The sequence below is a fragment of the Etheostoma cragini genome, chromosome 3, assembly GCF_013103735.1.
Source record: "Etheostoma cragini isolate CJK2018 chromosome 3, CSU_Ecrag_1.0, whole genome shotgun sequence".
Classification (NCBI taxonomy): domain Eukaryota; kingdom Metazoa; phylum Chordata; class Actinopteri; order Perciformes; family Percidae; genus Etheostoma; species Etheostoma cragini.
Genome location: NC_048409.1, coordinates 2,205,211 through 2,224,421, shown reverse-complemented (window position 1 = coordinate 2,224,421; position 19,211 = coordinate 2,205,211). Strand labels below are relative to the sequence as shown.

The following is a 19,211-nucleotide window of genomic DNA, read 5'->3' as shown; positions in this document are numbered from 1 at the left end:
GATTAAGACCAAATTATTAATAGATTAGGAAGTAAAATTTATTTCAGAATTGTTTTTAAAACCCGAAATAAGTCAGGGGTCAATTTGACCCGAGAGATACGAGAGGGTCCCGGAAGTAAAGACAACACAAGGGTTAAATTACAGAGAAGGCAAATATAACGCACTGTACTGCATATAGTGTACACTGGACAAGACTGTGTCTGACTGCCAGTTTGTCCCACAAGTTATATGTTGTCTGTGTGTTATTTACTTTTTGGACATTTGATTAGTTACACATTTTACTTAATACCCATCAATAAAGTATAACATTCATTTTGAAGTTTGTTTCATTAGTAGCAAGTCTTTTCTGGTGGATCTAGCTAGAATTTCTGTCCAGTTTGAGTTTTTCTAGCTCTTGGTACTTCCATTTGTGCAGTTGCATTGCCCAAAGTACATTCATCAGAATTTGCAAAACGATTAAAAAAAAATACTTGTGAAAGCTATTTTCTTTAATCCGACTTGTATGATAAAATTGATTAAATGCAACAGTTCATCCGGTGACTCATACTGTATACTGTCAAATGAGATTTGTAACAATACTGTCTATATAAGAGTTAGTTAGAAGAGCAAGGAATTCAGAAGAAACAACCACTTAATAATAAGTAATTTTAATTTTAATAAGCATTTTATTCATGCAGGGACAGTGGGAAAGCTGCATTGCACCAGGTTGTAGAATATCTTTTATTGTAACCATGTTTGCCATCACATGTTGGTTAATATTAGCCTTGCAAAGTGATAACTTTGCGAGATTAGATCTTGATTATTTGGCACATGAGATTTTTAGAGAGTAATGGGTGCGCTGCATATTGGGAGCAACTAACAAAATGATACCTTAGAAATGTTGTATGTAGTGTGAAATAATAGAAACTAGATCCTGGTACGAGTGTACGAGTATTATTCCCATGTCTGTCTGGATATGAATTAAAGCCTAACAACTAATGGACTTGCTTGTTTTTAATTTAGTCAGTTTTTAAATGTTTTTATTCGGGGTTCACTGTACTATGAATGATGTTTGATTTCTCGATGACGTTTCCCTGTATGCCTCAGTGCTTCCTTTTGTCCAGTGACATTCTTTTTTGAAAAAACCCTTGAATGGCAAAAGCCAACACAAACTGTAGTCCAGCAGGTGTCAAAGCAGGTGTTGAATTTCTGCTTTTCTTCTTGAACAATAGCTCCCAGTTGTTCCAGTGTCTGGATTGATACACAACTCAATCTCCAATGGGGTTTGTTTCCTCTTGGGTGGAAACTAAGTATTGTTTCCTTGAGGTTAAAATTACAGTCACATATTACACTGTCTTTAGTTTTCATTAGAAATCCTCTGAAAGCTTTTCCCGACTGAATTTAAACTTTACCACTGTTACTATCACTCTGTGTTTTCACCTATCGAATATATGTGTCTTTGTACTATGGCAGTTTGGTATACTTTGACTTATTTGAAACCAGTTTTTGAAGAGTTTAGCAATCTTAATGGGAGTACGTCCTCCACCCATTCATTGGGGGTGGCCATCATACGCTCCCACAGGGCTGCCTCATAGGGAGTAGAGTCCATCCAGTCCACCAGCGCTCCATAACTCCTGCCTGCAGAGAGACACAGAGACACAAACAAGCATTAAAGGCACAAGCATTACACTTCTCTTAAGGTGAGCCTAAAATCATCCCCATAAATCATCTCACAAGCCCTCAGATATGTCCTCTATCTTTGGAGGAGGCTCATCCCACAGGTTCAATGCTACGTGTGCATCGATGCAGCTGTATCACCGATCTAATAATGTAATACATGATAAAATTTCATTGACTGCGTCATTTTTCTGCCTAATGAGAACTTCTTCTTTTAAAACTTTTAGTAAATTTTGTTCACTGCAATTCTGAATGCATTGCATTACCTGTAACTAATATTTCTACATTGTAATATTTCTGCTAGAAATAATTTATAGAGATCACATTCAGAATTAAGAAACGGCATTTTTTCCTACTTTTTTACATTTCTCTGGTCAAGCGATAAATTCAGATAGTAATTGCTCCATTAACCGATAATAAAAATAGTTACAAGTTGCAGCCCTTAATTCAGGCGGATGGTGGATGAACATTGACCTGAGGTATGTACAACATTTAGACTTTGCCATCTGAACAGAAATCTCTCTCTCTATATAAATCAATGTATAATAAGTATTACATAGTAAATAAGTAACAAATTGTCAGCTCAGTGTTACATCATAAAGACCACCCTGGTCTTAAACCTCACCACACTGCCTGACACCTTTCTGAAGTTCACAATAATAGTTTTTATTTTACACCACACTTTCATTTTTTATCACATTTTTTATTGATACATAAAACAATGCGATGCTCCAGCTGATGATCACTAGCATTACATGAGTCACATATTTCATCAGTTTGTGCGTTTAGAATTGAGATGGACCTCATCAGTACCTGTTCCAGCACCAAGCCTCAAGCCCCCCAGCAGGTTGCTGGCTAGCCTGTCTCGGTCCCACACAGTGAGCTCCACGCAGGCTTCTGATAGGTCAGCCTGCTTGATGCCGTCGTACACCATCGTGTGGTTAAACACCGGGTCTACTGTCCTCCGCAGCACACGGGTCTTCTGGCGACTCTTCCTGCTCGTGTCCGGCAGCACAAAGCTTGAGATGAGAAGGAAGGAGGAAACAAGATGACTGACACAGCAGAAAACATCAAAACTAATTAATTAGGGATTCATTTTGAGGTAGTGCTTAACCGCTTTCTTGCTGAGAGTTAGATGAGAAGATCTATATGAGGCTAACCACACTCTAGGAAAAGGCTAGCTTAGAATTATTGAAACGGGGAAACTGCTTGCCTGGGTCCGGGTCAATGAAAACCAAATCAACCAACCAGGACCTCTGGAGGTCACTAACTAACATGCTGCATCTGGTTTGTCTAATCCCGTCCACATGAAACTACAATTAGTTGTTAAACAGGAATTTAAGTGGAGACACCAGGAAGGAAATAGTCCAGCACATGTTCCGCTGTAAAATTGTAAATTGATGTTTTAGGCTACTGGTTTTATACATATTAAAAAAGCATCGTCCTCATAAATCCACCAGGGTTTAAAATGCCTACACAAAGGAAGCCCAAGGCAATGGACAGCCAGCCTAAATGAGTGAAAGCCCAAGAATCCCAGAAGTGGAAAGTCGAGGATATAGACTAGGGATTTATTTACATGTAGACAGAGCCAGGTTAGCTGTTTCCCCGTTTCCGGTCTTTGTGCTAAGCTAAGCTAACTGTCTGCTTGCTGCGGATTTGAGTGGTATCAATCTTCTCATCTAACTCTGGGCAAAAAAATGCAAATAAGAATGTTTCCCAAAATGCCAAACCATGGTTTTAACTTAAGAGAGATGTTATGTGCATACCACTTGACATATGGGTCGATGGTGGCCCGGATTAGAGGCAGGTTTTTGCATTCTTTCACCCAAATGTGAATCTCTCCAGTGTTTGGACCCGCCTTAATTAATCCTTTCAAGAAGAAATGACAAAATATACAAACAATTTCAAGAACCTTGTCTATAGGAAGGGTTTGATTGTGTATAACTAAAATGTACATCAAAAAGCAAAGCCTGTTTTTAAAACAATGGAATAAAGCCGTGTGCGGACCTTCGCTGTGGATGATCTGTGGCAGGAAACGCACGGCTAGTCTCATCTCTCCTCGACCATGTGACGGCGCTAGAGTGGGTGCAGCCTGAAATGTTTGACAGAGTATAAATTACATAAATAGAGGATCCAAAACCAATCATGAAGCTCCAAAATTCCTTTGTGCACAGGTTACATACTGAGCTCTTCTCTCCTTTATCTTTCCATTTATGTGCATCCATGTCCCAGAAAGGCCTGTTACTAACCTAGCTCTGGGCAACATTCCCCGGAGTCCTCATGGTCTTTTCCCCCCAGCATGTTTCCTTTGATCACAGAGGCTCCAAGATCATGTCTGCAGCTGCTTCCGTTGTCCTGCTACATGTCCTGCGATGCCTTGTTACAGTCGCTACGCTCTGCAGTGCCCTGTTACACCCTGCTACGCTCTGCGGTGCCCTGCTACACCCTGCTACACCCTGCTACATCCTGCTATGCTCTGCAGTGCCTTGTAGTGCCATGCTATGCCCTGCATTGCCATGAACTACGACAAACTACTACTTTTAGTCACTGTTCCAATATATTTTACTGTTACTGTGACTCTTCATTTCAACCCAAACCGGCCCCATCAGACCCCACCTACCAAGATCCTGGGTCTGTCCCAGGTTTTTTCCTAAAAGGAGTTCTTCCTCACCACTGTCACACTGTTGCTTTCTCTGGAGTGAATTACTAGAATTGTTGGGTCCTTGTAAATTACGCGGTCTAGTGTGGTCTAGACCTACGAATTCTTTAAAGTTTTTCGAGATAACTCTTGTTATGAATTGACACTATAATTAAAATTGAATTGAATTGTTACACAGTAACTACAGTGCATGTAATATTGCCAGCTCAAATTGACTCCGGGAAGGTTGCCCACATTCTTAGATAACGCCGCTGTTATTTGATGAGAAAACAACTACTGTGGATAAAGCAAGCCTGTGTGTGCTTTTTGTCCTCCTTACCCTTGCTTTCAGTGCTAAGTAGTTCATCTGGGTGTGGTCAAAGTCCCAGCTAGAGAGGTCCACCTCAACCTCGCCCAGGAAACTGTTCCTGCCAAAGGTGTCGTGATGCCAAACGGAGAGAATGAGTGTCTGGGTTCTGAGGTACTCCATGCGAACTCGATACTGTAAAGACAGGGAAGAGCGATTGCTTTTCTTTGTTGATTATCATGCATGCCAAGTGTTAAGCATTACAGTGTGGGAAAGTGTCTGTGTTTGTTTATTACTGCAGACATTATATCTACGGATTCTTACTCTGAGGATCTCGTTGAAAGTTGGATTTAGTGTCTTCTTTTTTACTGATGTTTTCCTCTTTCCCAGATTAGCTTTGTCTGGAACCAGGTAGCTTTTGACATACCTCAAAAAGAAAAAAATAGCAACCTTAACAAAAACTTCAGTATATACTACCATTGGAAGTAGTCCAAGTTAGTGGCCAAAGTTAACTTTCTGACCAACAACCAGTGCCAACAACCAAAACAAATGGAAACCTAAAAAAAAAATAACACGTCAATATTTTAAAGTGCCATTTACAGTTTTGCTGTATTGCAGTATATAGTATGCACTGTATTCATTCTGAGACCATTGAGAAAACACAATGCAACACATGAACAAATATTATTGATCATAATTACACATTTACATGGGTATTAGTAGTCTAACAGTTATCAGGTCTTTCGAGTATCCCAATCCCAAAATGTTTGTGCATGTCAACATATAATGTTATATCATATCATGTGCATGTCAACATATCATCATCATATCCTGGCTTCCGCCCTCATCCCAGTTTCAAGAAACCCAAATGTGCTACCAGGTGTACTCCCATAGAAGCAAATACATGCACACACATTATCCAGGTCTAATTTCGGGGTGTTTAAGGTGTTTCCTTAGCTTGAGCTGTGTTAGAACGTAGTTAAACATTAAGAGAAATACATATGAAGGTAAACAAGGTACTGTTGACCTAAATATCAAAATAAATGAAAAACTTTTAAGGTGGAATTCAACATGCTTCTCAGTGCTGCACATTTTCTTTTATTGCATGTAGTACGTTTCCATTTGGTTTGTTTTAATAGCCAGTAACCAGGTTTCTCAATGCTCCATGTAAACATCCTGATATTGATAAAAACTTTAAAAACTACCTGGAAACATTCACTCATTGTACACACTAATTGTCTTTCAGCGGTTGTTCATTTCAAACACATCAACAGTCTTACTTAGACGAACACTACATACAGTAAAGAAATATGATGATAGAAACCTCCAGGTACAGTACTCACGGATCTGAGCGGCCCCTCTTTGGGTCGACGGCAGCCAGGTCTTGGCACTCAACCACAAAGATGTGAAACTCTCGGAGCTTCTGGATGTAGTTGATGGAGAACTTGATGTTTCCCTGAACCTCCACATTCCCAAAGTCCCCGCTGTACATGGTCATCACACTTCCACTCAGCTAGAAGCAGACACAAACACTGTTGATGCAGTTGACTAGACTAAAAAACATTAGTTCTTATAAGTTTTAAGTATAACTTTTGTGTTAATAGAATAAATATGAATCATTAAGCCTACTTATCAAAAGTCCTTCTTGTAAATATGATTTTTTTTCTTCATAACAGTGTACTTTTAAGATGAATGTATTCAATGCATTGGTTCCAGGACAACAGAAAGGATGACAATGCATACACTATGATTTCCAACATGGCTCTGAGTGAACATGCTGTACCTCACTGCCCATGAGCCTTTGCAGCTCTTCAGCACAGCACTGTTCCAATGACCTCGCCCCTCCCACACAGAAACTTAACATCCTTAGTTATCCTGCTCAGTATGATCTGTGCACTGCATACTTAAGCTGATTATTACAAACAGCTAATGGGATTTTGTAATGAAGATGTTTTTTTAACAAAATATGAAAGAATAAGTAGTGAATACTAAAATTTGAATTACAACTAAATTTGGTTTTACAATGCAGGTATGCAAACAATGTACATCATCAATCATAACATTTTTTTATCAGATAATTTGGTGTTTTCTGAAAATCGAATCCCTCTCCAAGAGATAGAGGACATGGACGGAGAACTCTAACTCTAATTTTATACATCCAAGTCTGTTGGGTCTTACTACATAATTTAGTATTTGGAAGTGGCTGCTTGTTGCTGTTCCTGTTGTTGTTGTTGTTGTCGGGATGCTTTTTTGAGTTTTATTTCAACTTTTTATTTTTACATTTCAATGTTCTTTTATACAGCACCTTAATGCTTCTTTATACAGCACTTTGGTCAACTTAAGCTGGGTTTTAAATTTGCTCTAGATATAAATTTGACTCACTTACTTTACTTACTATACATTAATTACTTTGTACAAAGGCTTTTGTATGAAGCCTGTATGAAATTGTCATTGTCAACGTCATTGATTTAAATGTCGTCAGTATCAGTTGACGCTGAACACTTCACGTTTGAAAATGAAATCTCAGTTAGAGACGTGATCTCACCAGACCCTCTGAAGGTTATGTGTGAGGCAACATTAGCCGCTACCAGGGGTGTCAGACTGGGGGTGGAAATCATGTGAGGAGGGCCCAAAAAGATGCTGGGACGAACAGCTGTGGATGCGAGGGGCCAGCAGAGAATGCCTTTCTACAGGACCCACAATTTTGTGCTACGCCCCTGGACACTACTACTAGCAAAACCCGAATGTCTGACCAGTCAGCAGTCAAGTTGTAATGTGGTTTATGTAGGTACCAGGTTATGTCAAGGAAGCATAATGGGTTAATAAAAAAAGACTCTGGTTCTGCATCCTTTTTTTTATCTAGTTCAAATTCACATTGAAAATCCATTTTAGGAGTGTGACGCTAAATGGGTGGAGTAATCTTTTAATGGTTGTGCTTGACCGTCTGGTACCAACCCTGAGTCTGATGGGGATGGGAGTTAAACCTTTATGAGACATGACATAACGTCCTAACAATAACAAGTTATGGGTTCTCATGGGTAAGCTTTAAAGCCAACGGGTAGCACAGATGAAGAGAGCGGTGTCTGAGTGTTAGGCGTGCTCATTAGCGATGCATGCTGCTGTGTGTGAACATACAGAAGACAAAGACGCCATGCCAGGGGAGCCGGTGAGGTTATTCAAAGAGCGGCCCATCATTAGTCTTCCTGGGGGGTCACTATCCTCGTAGGTGAAGTCAGTGTCTCTGCCAACGTCCTAAAACACAGACAGCAAGCACGGAAAGCTCTATGCACAGGGATGAAGAACAGGATTTGACCTACTGGACTAAAAGATGCAGGGGTGCTTTTACCTCCTTCTGTAAGAACGAAGGGACTGATTTGCTCATCTTCTTCAGGTGCTCCGGATCCGAAAATAAGGAGGAGGAGGGCGAAGGGATGGATGAGACTAAAGAGCGGTTGATATGGAAGCAGAATACTTCAAATCTTCACTTAATTGCTTGCAAAGATATTCATAATAAAAAGAATCAAGCTTTTTTTTTTTTACCATCACTAATGCGTCTCATGTTAGCAGTCGGGTCTTGGCTTCTTTCTTGTCCTGTGAGAAACAAATCAAAATAAATCACAGTCTCTCAAAAGGATACGTGCATTTGGACAATTTGACTCAGAAGATCAGGCTCACGTGGTGATAAGGACGCTGTGATGTCCTCCATACTTTTAGCCAGATTTTTGGGCCGTGCTTCCGCTCGCCTCAGCGCTTTCCTTACAAGGCTTGGGCCGTCCCTGTCGTTCTCACCTACAGTGAAAATTGGAAAGAAAAATATGTCATCATTTCACTGTTTGTTTGCTTATGATAGTGCCAGTTTTTCGTGCTCAAATTGGTTGATGAAACAGCAGACAATGAGACTGGACAGACGTACGCTTAACAGAGGACAACATAATTTAAGATGTAATCTGACATGAATGCTGAGATTATTTTACTTACGCAAGCTTATTGTGTACATAACTTGTCTGTCTATACTTTTAAATAGGGCTGCTTCTGACAGTATTCCAATGCTTGATTAATATGCCGATTATTTCCCAATAAATCAATGAATCGTTTGCTCTATAAATGTCAGAAACCGTCACAATATCACAGAGAACAATGTGATCTCATTAACCCTCGTGTTGTCTTCCCGTCAAAAGAATTAACACTTTCGTTGGCTTTTTATCAATGTTTTAACTTCTCTTACGTTTTCGTCCTTTTTTTTTTAACGCTTTGGACACTTTTTTTCCCAATGGTTGTCACTTTATTTTGACATTTTTAAAACTACGTAACACTAACTTATTAACTTAAATTTTACAGTTCTTTTTGGAATTAATGATCAATAAACCTAATTTATAGGAAATTGTACCTGATATTTGAGTTTGAAAAGCAGAAATTCGGAATTATTGAGACTAAAATTTAAGGAATGGATGTTTGATGGATAATCACAGACTGGAATGTGTCAACTTTTACTCAATACTATTTCAAAAACACTTCAATTTGTTTTCAAATACTATAAAATTGAACAAGACGCTCCCAATTTAATGAAAGTAGAGATTTGTACTTGGCAAAGAGCGTTGGGTGGAATCAATCATGTTATTTTGGGGAATTAAAAAGAACATTGATATAGGAAAACGGGTCCATTTGACCCGAGGACAACATGAGGGTTACATGGCTTGTTCTGCAAGTGGGAACTGAAATAAAATGGAGATAATGAATGGTATTTTTGTAATATATAGTGTATATTGTCAGATATAAGTCTTACAATTAGTGTTGGCCTTTTTGGCACATTTTCAAGTTTGAATTGATTCCTCTGGCATTCATTCATTAGCAAAACACTGTCAGTAATAACAAACAGCACATTAAATATGCAGTTTAGTGACCTTTGGAAATGGTGTGTAACTGTTTGAGGATGTACAGGTACAGCTCTTGCTTCAAAGCCAATGAAACTAGCTTCCTAAATCCTAAGCTGGTAAAACATCTTTATCCGTGAGGTGTGAGGGAAGTAAGAGTGACGTATCGGCCGGCCCACAAAGTCAACATGGGCAGCTGATCCCGGCTACACACAGTGTTTACAGAGATATGCTTCAGCCAACACAGATGATTTGACACGGACATGATATCAAGGATTCTGCTGTATAAAACACCTGACGATAACTGTCAAACAGAAAGCAGAAGTACTTAAAAACAGCTCTATTTTCAATAAAATGTTCAACACGTTGTAAAAATTATATAAAATTTCAAAAGGTGAAAACATTTGTTCTTTCTGCTAAATGTTCCCCGTAGGAGATCTAAATTTGGATTCATTTTTTACTTAAACTCCTTTTGCTCTCAACATTTACTCCCTGCTTCGAAAAAAGTTGTTTTGCTTCCGTTTTCCCAAAATCATTCCCAAAATCATTATTAATATTACCTATCAAAAATACTAAATTTTATTTATTTATGTATTCTATTTTCACAACTAAAACAGTGTTATATGTTTCACAAAAAAGATGTGATGGACAATTGCCGAAAAACCCTCAAGGGATAAGTGGCAATCTCCATAGAAACAGCTGTATTTAACAATTTAAAAACATATATATATTAGTATGTACAATTTCTTTTTAGCACAAACCCATATGGAAAATTCAGACAACTTAGGAACAATTTGACTTATATGCGATCATTTAACTGACTCTTTCCGAGTCCAGCTTCAGTTATTCATATTATGTAAAATATTGTTTATGTATATTCATAACATGTGAAAAACAAAAGTTGTTGCTTACGGTTTGAGCCATTCCTGGACCAGGTTTCTGACGTGCTGCTCACCGATGACTCCTGACCTGCGTCTGAACTGCTGTAGTTTGCCCACAGAGGGCGCTGACTCGCCTTGCCCCCCCTCCTGCCGTTACGCTCCTCTGAGCTCACCGGAGTGCTGGCCCTCATCGGCCCATCCAGGTCAAACCCATGGGCAGACTTCCCTTCGGAGCCCTGGTCCTTCACTGGCGGGGCGAAGGAGGCGTGGACGCTGGTCTCGTCTGTCATACCCAGGTAATGGCGGTAGTCCCTGGGAACACACGCCCGCGCAAGAGGAGCCTGAGTCTCCGTTTCATGCCTCTGCTTCCTGCTCTGGGAGTGGATGGGGCCTACATCCATTTTAAGCTCTTCTTCACCGGGAACGCTCAGAGAGAACATGCTGGTGGTGCGACGCATTGACTTTCCACGACTGCTCGAATAGCTAAAGCTGTCTTTCCTGCTCTTTGGAGAACGCGTCTCTTTTCCTGAACTGCTTGGCTGTTTGGTGGATTTCTCCTCTCGACTAGAGTCTTTGGAGCTCCTTCTGGACTCAGCTGTCGTATAATGAAACTGGTTGTTTTTGCCCTCATTCGCTGCCCTCGACCCCGTGGGTCTGTCATGAGGCGACTTCGAACGATTCTGAGCAGGTGGAGATGATTTGACCATGGCCGGTCTTGTTTTCTCTGTTGCGATGTAAACCTCAGGGTCAGCGCACCTTAACTCCTGAGATGAAAGCGGGGCACTTATGGGTTCTTTCCGTTTGGGGCTTTTGGGTCTGTCGAAGGAAAATGATCCCTTGGCTTCTGACGTAGCCTCGTCCCAGAACTCCCGCAAAGTGTTAAATTGTATTCGGCTTGAGCCTAGGGTAGGGGACAACTTGTCTAGCCTCTGATTAAAAGGAAGAACATTGTAATTCTGATTTCTATCACAGTCTTCCTCATCGCTGCCGGAATCATTTCCAATTGAAGTCAGGTCGTACTCGGACTTTGTATATCTTTTATTCAGTTTTGCTTGATTTGCACCACGAGCGACTTTACCTTCCCCAAGAGCTGTAGGTTTGCTGGTGTAAAACGGGGATTTGTTCCTCTCCGTCTCCCAAAAAGATTTGAGCTGCTTTATCTTCTCTGCAATACTTTCTTGATGTGGCAAACCTTGTCTGTTTGAGGGAGTAATTCTGTCTTTATTAAACGTATTCTCTTGCCGTTTGGGAGACATGCTTGATAGCACACTTTCATCTTCACTGTCCATTCTCTTCACCTCTTCACTTGAACCTCTACATATTTGTGTTTTAGGGGTGATTTGGATATCATTCCCGCCTTGCTTGTAGTCCATATATGGGTGGTTTCTGGACATGTGGAGCTTCTCAGAGTCTGGATCTGTATCCAGCTGAGACAAAGGAATATTCTGGGACAGTTTGGTTTGCAGTGAGATTTCTCTGGATTGGGAGATACTGTCAGGTTGTGGACTGGACTGGTTGGGTGTACTAAGTCTGGTTACACTTAAAATCTCAGTCTCTGAACCTCTTCTGTCAGATACTTGGGGACTGGCCGCCAACTTTAAATAATCTAAGTTGTATGTTGGGTCATTATTGTTCCTTTGAGTTAAAGTATTCATCCCCCGACTGTCTACCTCCTGTTTATTATTTGATTGAACATTGTCTCCAGTATCTTTCTGTTGTTCTCTCTTTTCCTGATGATTTGAAGCGAACTTATCATAAATCCCCTCCATGTTATACACTCCAGACACAGTGGGCATGCCAGGCGCTCTGAGGGGTTTCTTTACTGTTTCCTCGTCTTTCTCCACCAAGAGGTGAATGGGTTTTTGTTTGTTGTTGCTGGACATGATTGACTTGCTGATAAGTATTTTAGGTCCCGGGTTGCTTTTCTCCCAGAATGACTTCAGATGAGTGATTTGGGGCGGTTGGCTTTCATCATTACCATCTTTAACTTCCTGTGACGGCATTCTTTCTCTAGTATCCTTCTTCACCTCCTCTTGTGTTTCTCGGCCTGTTGCTCTTAACTCTTTAGCCTCATTGTTCTGTCTTTGTAAGTTATTCCTCCTCATCTCAAGGGTTTCATCACTTATCATATCCCCAGCATCTTTTCGTAATGATTCTTCACCTCTTATTTTGCTGATTTCTACATGTTTTTCAGAGCTCTTTGTCGCTTTAGGACCGTTGTCTGTCCTTAGCGAATCAATGCTGTCTGTGCTGCGGCAGAACCAGTCCAGCACCCTCGCAATGGAGTCCTCCTCATCACCGGTGGGACTGGCTGTCTGAGTGGATAATTGAAATGCGTGTTTCTGATTGGATTTCTTCTGCGCTTGCTGATCAGACTTATCAATGAAGTTGAGATCGTAAGATTCTGGAGGATCTGGATCTGAAAACAAAGATATGAATTCCGAATGAAATATGTGTCAGAAAGCAACTACCGTCTGTTCTGCAGCAGGTTTATCTTCCAAGAGTCAGCCATGCTAGCTGCAATGTAAGGCAAATGCTAATATCCGAATGCTATCGTGCTCACTGCTAACATGCTCACAATAATAATGGAAACATGCTGATGTTAAGAAGGTATAATGTTTGTACCATTTTCAACAATTTAGTTTAGCGTGCAAGCAAGCTATTTAGCAATAAACACGATGTGTTACTTGATGGGACTGCCATTAGCTTTGCAGGTTGTCATGAAACAAGGCATTGGACAAAATGAACTTAATCAAGATAGATGAAAGTTTAAGTGATCCCGAAGGTATTATAAGTATTGCAAATTTCACGACACTCCAGTCAATGAGCCTTGTCACCTTCAGCTCTGGATCCACTTTTAAAGCTACTGCAGTGAGAGGTTACACTGATGTTTTATTCCCTGAAAACAGCATGAATAAGTGTATGTTTCCTTTATTATTTATTGCTGCTTCCCACCTACTAAGATGGCATTTCTGTTTTATTAAAAGACTAAGTTTGTCTCCTCTGATCCACCTGTACCCTGTGGTGCGTGCATCAGCTGCTATGGTGAAGGGGGGGCTGACGGACAGTAAGTAGAGGTGTTTCTTGTCGCTGAACTCACCCACAATGCTTTGGGGCAGACTCAGCTCTTCCTGCCTCCCTGCTGTCCCCACACTGCTGTTGTTTTCTCTGTCTGGATGTAGGTTGTGAGTTGCTATGGAAGGATCAGAGAGTTGAAGTAAAATGTTGGGGTCAGCGCTGCGGGAGGAAGCGTCCACTGACCTAGAAGGTGGGGTGTTTTCTCTCTCCAGACTGGAATAAGACAAAACCAGGGATATATCATCTAGCTGGGAGTTTTTATCCAGAGGTCTGAATGGCTGAGCAGACTGAGGTACTTGATTAGGAACAATGCTTTTCTGAGGTATTTCATCTCGGCCCTTCAGGTAGGACTGGTTAGAGCTGTCGCTGGACCCTCGCTGGAGGCTCAGTCTTGTAGCAGGAACGATCCCCGCTGACCCTCCCTGAGCGTCTAGCGCCAGGCTGTTGCTTTCTGACTGACTGGAGGTACGTCTTGATAGAAATGTCCTCTTCTTTGGCACCGGCCTGAAACCTACAGAGGAGCCCTCTGATGTGAGGGAGCCCCCTGACGTCTGACTGGCCTCCGCTGGCTGGCTCTTCGCTGGAGATATGGGCTCTGAGGGGAAGCATCAAAAGAAGCCGTTATAAGTTGGCACATTCATGTTTTATGTGTGGTGAATCTCAATTCACAGCCTCATAAATGCCTTTTCATGTGTTTCAATCCCAACCTGTCTCAGATGACACCTGGTCCTGACTGGTTGACATGTCATCATTAGTTCCAGGTGGCTCAACAACAATAAGGGAAGGGCGGTTGAAAGGGTTGTGCCTCGGCTTGAAGGAACAAGAATATGATGAATGTTACATTACAATGCAATTATATTCCAGTAGCTACAATATGAATGATACAAGGTTGCACCAGAGAGAATAAATCATTTACAGAGAAGAGGCTGGCTTTGTAAGACATATGCCTACCCTTCTTGGAGAGCGGACTACTGCATTTAGATTCTCTTTTTCTGCATCGCTGTGGGGTTAAAAAATTAAAATATTTAGTTAGAAAAGGTGAATTTGAAAGAAACAAAGCATCAGATGAAGTGTTTCACATGTGTGCCTGCTGCGAAACTCCGCACCAACGTTTTTTTTCTCAAATGTACACTGTAGTGTGCACGACTGGGGTTTGCTGACTCCTAAAGAACGAAGAGAAGAATGTCTCCCCAACCTCAACAAAGGTATGAGACAAAACTAGAAGATAAACTCACAACATCTGGAATTTTGCGTCAAAATCAAAGGATTTGTATTACAGGAAAGCAAACCTTAAAGCTATGGTGCGTAGTTTCTGTATCCCCCTGTTCTAAGTAATGACAACAAAACTGTCAGCACGTCCACATAATACAAGCCTTCCACGATCGACCCCCCACCCCCACCCCTACCCCTCCTCCATGCAGTAACCAAGGGGGACACAAACACGATGGACTATTCAGAAGACGTAATTATCTTCACTCAATTTTCTGAAAATTGCCCATTTGGCGCAGCACTGTGAATGCAACAGTGGTTTGAATTGTTTGGGAGTCATTGGAAATCCACCTATTCCGTCATTTAAGCGGGAGGTGTGTTAACATTCTGCAAATAGAGTCAGGGCAGTCACATTTCTGAGTCTATCGTGTGCTTAGAAAATGTGTACATGAGTACAAAGGCTTGGAAAACTCAAATATTGACCCAACTTGCAATAAAATGTGAAATGTGTCTCAGCTGTTGCTGTTATCTTAGTAAGTATCTTTTACCGCAGTTAGTATTCATAATGTCATAACAATCCAGTTACTTTGAATAAAAAAACTCATGCCCAGAGCGCTATTGAGTTAAATACTTTGCCAAACTGTCGGTCTGCTAATCCTTTAATATGTCAGACCACATCCTGCAGTGTTATGAGCGGTAGCTGCTGCTGGGCTATAAAACAAGACATGTTCCGTGTCAGCAACACCTTTGTTTACAGAGGCTGAGTCACAAGACACCAGACACACACACACACACACACACACACACACACACACATACACACACACACTACACAGACCAAGGGAGAAAGAGACAGAGGAGCTAGAATAGGTAGGAGCTATCTAAAAAAACGTTGGCATGCTCTTTCAAGTCAACACCGGGCAGGCTAAATAAGAACATGAACATAAGAAAATGAAAAGGTAAAAGAAAGACAGACGAAAGGATTGTGTACTTGAGGTCCTGATGTTGTCCTGGTTCCAAAGATCGTGCAGGTTTTGGTGGAGCGACGATGTCTGATCCTTGACCGCTGGGTGTCTTGGATCTTTCAATTCTTAAGGAACCATCTGCAGCAGAAAGTCGAGAAGAAAAATAGAAAGAGATTATGGAGTTCATAACAACACACTGCAATCAAAATATCAGGTTTTATGTGTTTTACATACTGTATGTTGTATTATTTAGATTTTGGCCAGAGGTTAGGTTGATTTCTTCCCTAGCCTGCTGTATGTGCCTCTGCGCTTCAAAAAACTTTCACTTGTCATCCAGCAACAAGTGTTATTCAACTGTTATTAACTGTTTCTCAGCGGTGAAATCAATGTTTGAATCCAAAATTAGTATTGCTTTCCCCTGTAATTTACCCATAAGTCCACAGTGTACAGGCATCGGCACTGTTGGCCTGGTCGGCGTAGGAAAGGTTGGATTTCACCATCAAACATGTTATCTTTCAAGGCTCTCAGGGTATGTGGAATATACAGTGCTGCTCACACGTTTATGAACCCGTGCTAAAGTTGACTAAAAAGAGGAATACAAAAATCATCTTTTTAGAAATTAATTTTAATGCTTTTATTAAGAAAAATAGACAAAATCCAACTTTTAAGGACACCTGTTTTATTTGTGATTAAATCATTTATGTGGATAAATAAATATTGTTCCTTAAAATCCCGCCGGCGTAAGTATACACCCCCCATGTTAAGTTCCCATAGAGGCAGGCACATCTTTATTTTTAAAGGCCAGTTATTACATGGATCAGGACACTATGCATCCTAATAAAGTTCCCTTGGCCTTTGGAATTAAAATCATCACATACCCTTCACCTTAAAATCATCTTTCAATGCAAATCAGAGCGGATATTAAGCTAACTGAAATAAAACCCTGCCAATCTCTAGGTATGGTGAAGGGTATGTGATGATGTGGGGCTAAGTTAGTTCCAAAGTCCATGAAGTAACTGGCTTTTTTGTTGTCCTTAAAGGTTTTTTTTTCTTCCTGTTTTTTGAATTAAGTCGATCCCAGGCCAGGTTGAAGATATAATCTCCACACCTAGTCCTGGGTATTGCCCGAGGCCTCCTCCCAGCTGGACGGGCCTGGAACACCTCCCTAGGGAGGCGCCCAGCAGGCATCCTTACCAGATGCCCAAACCATCTCAACTGGCTCCTTTTGACGCGAAGGAGCAGCGGCTCTACTCAGAGCTCCTCTCGGAGGACTGAGCTTCTCACCCGATCTCTAAGAGAGACGCCAGCCACCCTTAAGCACGGGTTCATGAACTTATGAGCACCCCTATACCTATACTGGGTGTGTGGCTTGATAAATAAACTAATTGTAAAGAGCACTGGGGTCACAAATGGAGTTAGAACATGTGTTTCAAAAGTGTTGAATGAACACACCTAAACCAGCTTTCCTCTTGTTCATGGAGGCCAGGATGATCTCCGAGCCGTGGATCTTGTCCATGTGTCTGCGAGACTTGGCCTCGTAAAACCACTCTCCAGTCCGGTACTTCCGCTGGGTGTCTGGCTGCGATCCGCCGTCCAAGATCTTCCCCAGTTTCCTGGGGGGGGAACACAAATGTGACATGTATAAATGTTTAACCCTCATGTTGTCCTCGGGTCAAATTGACCCCTTTTCCTATTTTAATGTTCTTTTTAATTCCCCAAAATAACATGGTGGATTCCACCCAACGCTCTTTGCCAAGTACAAATCTCTACTTTCATTCATTTTGGGGCGTCTTATTCAATTTTATAGAATTTGATTTAAAAAAAAATGTGTTTTTGAAATAGTAATGAGAACAAGTTGACATATTCCAGTCTGTGATTATCCATCAGCATCCATTCCTTTAATTTTAGTCAAAATAATTCCTAATTTCTGCTTTTCTAACTCTTGTAATCGTCTAATTTCCTATAAATGAGGTTTATTCACCATAAATTCCAAAAAGAACTGTAAAACTACAGTTAATAAGTTAGTGTTACATAGGGTTGAAAACATCAAAAAAAGCAACAAACATTGAAAAAAAGTATCAAAAGTGTTGAAAAATGGGACAAAAATGTAAAAAAAATTTCAAACATTGATAAAAAGCGTCTATACTGTATATATAAATATATATCTATATCTATATATATATATATATGTATTTATATATAAACTAACTTATAAACAAGATGTACTACTTGTATCCGCTGCACTAAATGGTGAATCTGAATACATATAATTTTGTCTTGGAGTTGATTTTATTTGTTTGTTCCTGCTCTTTCTATCCTGATTTTAACCTTGTTCAACTTTCTTTTCTTTTTTTTGATCTCCTGAGGCATGTCATCAAGTCAGCTTGGGAAAGTGAAATGTGAAAGTTATTTAATATCACTTTTAGTATTTTTAACCTACTCTCAGATTCAGCCTTCTAACTCCACTTCACAGCGCAACACCAGCTTTACATAACAGACATGCATGATCTATTTAGAGGAAGGAATTCAGAAAACATTTCCCATCAAGTTGAAATTGAATCAAAAAGAAGCGAGCGCTTCGACTCATCTTCCCTCTAGAAGGAGAAGCACGGCAGTCATGTGAAAATAGGGTAGCACATTATTACAGGCTGTTGGCTTAATCCTCTTACACCAGATCGACCGAGACACAGCGAGCATTCAGCCCCCAAAAAATAGTTTCCTGGGCAAAATCAATTAAACTGACAATGAAAAGAACATTGTTTCATGACATTCTTGACTCTTGTAAAATGGAATGAAACCCATCTTCAAAGATGTCTTTTGTTAAGTTCACATGCGTGATTGCAGTTTTATTGGTTAAGAAGAAGTGTTTTCCTTTTGTATCTGCACATGGGAGGGATCAGAAATCCTACTGGGCCTTTGTTTATCTTAGCAAGCCTTGAATACACACTCCACACTCAGAGGAATGTCTGACCCCTCCCAAAGGTGCAATGGAGATCTTAGGAGCAGCGGACTTAAAATGTAAGTCTAACCTTTCTCTTTATTCCCAAGCTGACCGGAAGCAGCATCAGGACTCACCCTCTTCACAGCTGAGGTGTCTCTCATCATTGAGGCCTCTAAGGGTTCCTATTCTTGTTTGTCAGATCAACATGATCCTGTCCCCCATGTGTTAACGTCGTCTTGGGTGTAATCTAATTGCCCGTCTCCGATCAAGGCTTCTCAGTGATCAAGGCCACGTCTGTATTTGGCCCAGCTGTAATTGTGTTATTCTATTATGGCGACAGAAGTATTAGTTTTCCTGTCCCACAAAGGCCTCTTCTTCAGAAACAGCCGTTGGAAGGACCAAGGAGTACTTATCGAATCATTCAAATTACATTAGCTGAACAACATGACATGAGCTTAAATGTCAGCCAAAACATTTCTGCTGATGTAAAATAAGCCGAGTTGGATGCTGTTGACATTTGAAACCTTGATCAGCCTAAAACGCAATTTAAAGATGGCAGATGCTGATTTGTTTTCACTGACGCATATTTCTACTACGGCTGCACGATTAATTGCAACTATCGACTAGTGAAATATTCAAATCGCAAAGGGGGGGGGGGGGGGGGG

The 19,211-nt window shown here is 40.7% G+C and overlaps 1 protein-coding gene across 1 annotated transcript in view; it reads right to left on the bottom strand.

Moving 5' to 3' along the window:
• Window positions 1-482: 482 nt before the first annotated feature.
• The window catches only part of LOC117941741 (synaptotagmin-like protein 2), a 21,863-nt gene continuing 3,134 nt past the window's right edge, over window positions 483-19,211 (bottom strand). The window contains exons 3-19 of the mRNA XM_034866765.1: window positions 17,058-17,218; window positions 15,632-15,743; window positions 14,383-14,431; window positions 14,139-14,241; window positions 13,454-14,026; window positions 10,385-12,772; window positions 8,277-8,390; window positions 8,142-8,192; window positions 7,948-8,042; window positions 7,737-7,853; window positions 5,945-6,114; window positions 4,926-5,028; window positions 4,635-4,796; window positions 3,664-3,748; window positions 3,423-3,525; window positions 2,470-2,675; window positions 483-1,617 (exon numbers count right to left, since the gene is read on the bottom strand). Coding sequence (XP_034722656.1) covers window positions 1,469-1,617; window positions 2,470-2,675; window positions 3,423-3,525; window positions 3,664-3,748; window positions 4,635-4,796; window positions 4,926-5,028; window positions 5,945-6,114; window positions 7,737-7,853; window positions 7,948-8,042; window positions 8,142-8,192; window positions 8,277-8,390; window positions 10,385-12,772; window positions 13,454-14,026; window positions 14,139-14,241; window positions 14,383-14,431; window positions 15,632-15,743; window positions 17,058-17,218 — 4,741 coding nt within the window. The 3' untranslated portion in view covers window positions 483-1,468. The remainder of the gene's footprint in view (window positions 1,618-2,469; window positions 2,676-3,422; window positions 3,526-3,663; window positions 3,749-4,634; window positions 4,797-4,925; window positions 5,029-5,944; window positions 6,115-7,736; window positions 7,854-7,947; window positions 8,043-8,141; window positions 8,193-8,276; window positions 8,391-10,384; window positions 12,773-13,453; window positions 14,027-14,138; window positions 14,242-14,382; window positions 14,432-15,631; window positions 15,744-17,057; window positions 17,219-19,211) is intronic.